The sequence below is a fragment of the Triticum dicoccoides genome, chromosome 6A, assembly GCF_002162155.2.
Source record: "Triticum dicoccoides isolate Atlit2015 ecotype Zavitan chromosome 6A, WEW_v2.0, whole genome shotgun sequence".
In the NCBI taxonomy this organism is placed as follows: domain Eukaryota; kingdom Viridiplantae; phylum Streptophyta; class Magnoliopsida; order Poales; family Poaceae; genus Triticum; species Triticum dicoccoides.
Window position 1 is genome coordinate 519,048,575 of NC_041390.1, and position 3,389 is coordinate 519,051,963.

The 3,389-nt window shown below is 43.0% G+C and overlaps 1 protein-coding gene across 1 annotated transcript; it reads right to left on the reverse strand.

Moving 5' to 3' along the window:
• Positions 1 to 515: 515 nt before the first annotated feature.
• On the reverse strand, positions 516 to 2,762 carry LOC119315944. Its single transcript, XM_037590372.1, has 4 exons — positions 2,468 to 2,762; positions 1,625 to 1,722; positions 1,235 to 1,351; positions 516 to 545 (listed from the first exon to the last, which is right to left on the reverse strand). The coding sequence occupies exons 1-4, from the start codon at positions 2,760 to 2,762 to the stop codon at positions 516 to 518; spliced, it is 540 nt and encodes a 179-aa protein (XP_037446269.1).
• Between the last annotated feature and the right edge of the window lie 627 nt (positions 2,763 to 3,389).

Here is a 3,389-nt window from a genome sequence, read left to right on the forward strand (position 1 = left end):
GAGGCCAAAGAGATGACATACCCTGGGGCGGCCGAAGATGGTGAAATGATGATCTGCTTATTCTTAGACAGCTCTTGTAAAAGAGACGAGACTCCAAAAATGACACTTCGAGGCAATATCTGCTAGCACAGTTAACCAAAAGAATTACAAACAGCGGAGGAAATCATGAATGTGTAAATGCATGAATGGTTCCCACTATCACGATGACTATTAAGGTCAGGATACACGCAGTAGGCATAAGGTCAGCTGACTATTAAGGGCTTTCCCGTAGATTACAAACAATTATGTGCACGAGTCAATTATATTCAAGTAGTGAGATGCTCAACAGCTGGTAGTAACCAGCCAATCAAATTAGTATTGTACAAACACGTACAGACACGGCATTTGAGCTCACACACCAAAGCAGAATCCTATTAAACATCCATCTTTTCTACACCATGGGATTTTCATGTAGCATACTGCATGTTCAAATGTGTTGAACACAACTTAACAAATTGGTAGAAACACACCTTTATTCACATCTTCACCTTTGTTGTTTCCTGATCCTGAAAAACAACATTAAGAACATTTGATTATTCCATCGACCTAGAGAGCTCGTAATACAAAATCAACTCAGTTCCTATGGCACCGTCAATAAAATAATCAAATTGTCTTCTTATCATCAGAGTTTCACATGTCTGTGTGTAAGACAAAATGAAGGAATGCATCAAGCCAATTGCATGTTTTTCTTTTCTAAACTGCATAGGAAATGATAATTTGATATTTGTGTCAAATGTGAACAGAAATATGGTTAACTTTGGGGCACTTGATAAATAATATTAATTAATATTAGCTCTGATGTGCTTTTGTTTGTTAATTGCCATTACACAAAATAGGATATAATGTTTCCTTGGGGCTGAACATACATGTTTGGCCAGGACATAACTGGTCAACTACGAAATAAATAGGGAAACACAAACAAACATGGCCCAATAGGATACCAAGAAACTGGGCATTTTAACCGCTTAAAACCGGTTACGAGTTCGAGAAGAAAATATTAGCAGCGCCATTTCCTAATATAACCGGTGAACCACAATAGCAAGTGTAATAAATGGCGAGTGCTGGCAGTACTGAATGTAAAACATGCATGGTCTAATCCAAGACCAGCTGCAGCCACGACATCGATCAACCTTCATTTAGTTGGGAACAACCTTGTAAACTACTCAAATTAAAACATTCTAGAGCAAAAGCTTACTTGAAGGGAAAAGAACTCGGTGTTGAGGTTCTGGGAGTTCAGCAGGATGTGCACCACTTGCAGCCACATGTCAGGGTTATTTTGCAGATCCCGCAGTATCAGATCAGTGGCACTCCTCTAAAACAAAGCAGCCCATTTTCAGTCAACATAAACCACATTAGTAGTAACACAACGGCAGCGCTGCACAACCAGACCCATCTATGATAGCATGCAATCGGTCTCCAGGATGGATAAGTAGAAACAGTTGTTCAGAGAGGAAGCACATTTGACTGAAGTACCAATTTTCAAAGTTTGTATAGCATCATGAATAGGCAGTTCTAAATCATATGTTACCACACTAGAATGCTATCTAGAAAGAAAGATATGACTTAGGTAGTGTCCATTACCAACGATCTTGCCAAGGTGCATGGAGATGGAGTTGAGTTGGGCCTTGTTCTCGTAGAGGCGGTTGACCGCCTTCCTTAACTGCATCAGTCCTTGGCCAGCGCCTTCAGGAAGCATCACCAGCGGAGGAAACAAAATCAGTAAGTAAATCAAACACGGATACAGGTCATCATCCATTGCACTGTCCAGCCCAAATCGATCGATGGCTACTGCAACTAATTCCCCAATGGTTCATGAATAAATAAGCACACACACAGCTTGTCATGTGCCTACAAGCCAAATTTAAAGCCTTCTACTACAATGCAGGACCCAAAAAAACATCACAGATGGTAACTGAAACTGATTCCCGGATATTCGATTAACAAACAAGCATGTATTGTAAGCAACATTTTTTAACTACGCTACATGTCCCTTGGAAATCAACATGTACATACAAGTCGATTTGAAATATTTCTCCCCCAATACAGCACCTAGTACATTGGTACAGGCACTAGTGAATCAGAAAACAAAATGATGACTGCACCAATGGTAAGCAACTGCAAGCCATCTTCTGTCCCCAAACAGTCTATGGATCAACAAGCATGTAACGAGGTAAACAACAATGCAGCAAGCGAAGGAAGATGAAGCTGCTCCCTCCAACAGGAGGGAAGCCACAACAGCAATTAGATCTACAGAAATCGTCTACAAATCTATACTAGGGGAGGGCGTTCTCAGCAAACAGCAGGGGGCGAATCAATCCGTCCGTCCATAAAAAAATTAAGGGACAATGGAAAGGTACAATATGCATCCATAGGGCAAGCAAAGCAGAGCGGATCAGACGGGCGAGGGAAGGGGGCATTTAATACTTACTTTGGTTATTGCGGGCGGTGAAGAGGACGGTGTCGATGGGGTCACCGACAAGGCACTCGGCGACGCGGGTCTGCCTGGCAGGCTTGTCGAGGACGATGCGGGCGGAGAGGACGCACGCGGTGAGGGTGTGGCCGTGCGTCTCCAGCTGCAGCCTGTCGATGGTGGTGAAGACGAGCTTGCGTAGCTGCATGGCGGGCTTCGCGGCCGCGGCGTCGGAGGCAGCCGCGGGCCGCGCGGGGGAGTGGGGGTGGGGGCGCCGCGATTGATCGCGGGGGAGGGGTTTTGCTGTCGACATCTCGCCGGAACCCTAAACCCTCAACTTCTCCGCCATGGTCGTGGGTGGTGGGAGAGCACCTGTGTGTTGGGGTTCGGGTGAATGTTATACATAGATCATTCATGCATATCATATTTTATTGCATTTTGTTTCGCGATCCTCGAAATCCTAAGCAACTCAAGGACCTTCGGAGAGAGTTGGGGAATATTGAAACGAGGATTTTTGGTTTTAATTATTTTTCTCTCCAAAAATATTTCATATTAAAATATATGAGAGAAGATAATATGACTTCTTCAAAATAAATGAAATATTGGAGGAAAAATATTAAAATCAAATATTTGATTTTATTCGGAGTTTATTGCTATTTTATTTGAATTAGAAAAATTGCACATTTTTCAAATTTGTTTTAGGGCCAAGAAAATGTTCATCCTATCCTAGATATTTTATTTAGATGGTGAAAATTTGTTTTGGCATTTTTAGATTTTTATTTTATTTTATAGGATTTTTTGGTTTTGGTGGAAATATTTAAAAAAAAAGAGTTTCCTCCGCCGACTGGGCCGAAGCCCAAGTCAGCCGGCCCACCTCCCTGTGTCGTCTCCTTCCAGGAGAACGGGAGCGCGCCGCCGCCCGCGAGGCCGAGTCCGGCCG

Coding starts and splice junctions, on each gene's coding strand:
- LOC119315944 (XM_037590372.1), bottom strand. CDS start 2,762: ATGTCGACAGCAAAACCCCTCCCCCGCGATCAATCGCGGCGCCCCCAC. Junction 1,352..1,624: donor CCATGCACCTTGGCAAGATC/GTTGGTAATGGA, acceptor GCTTTGTTTTAG/AGGAGTGCCACTGATCTGAT. Junction 546..1,234: donor CCGAGTTCTTTTCCCTTCAA/GTAAGCTTTTGC, acceptor GTTGTTTTTCAG/GATCAGGAAACAACAAAGGT.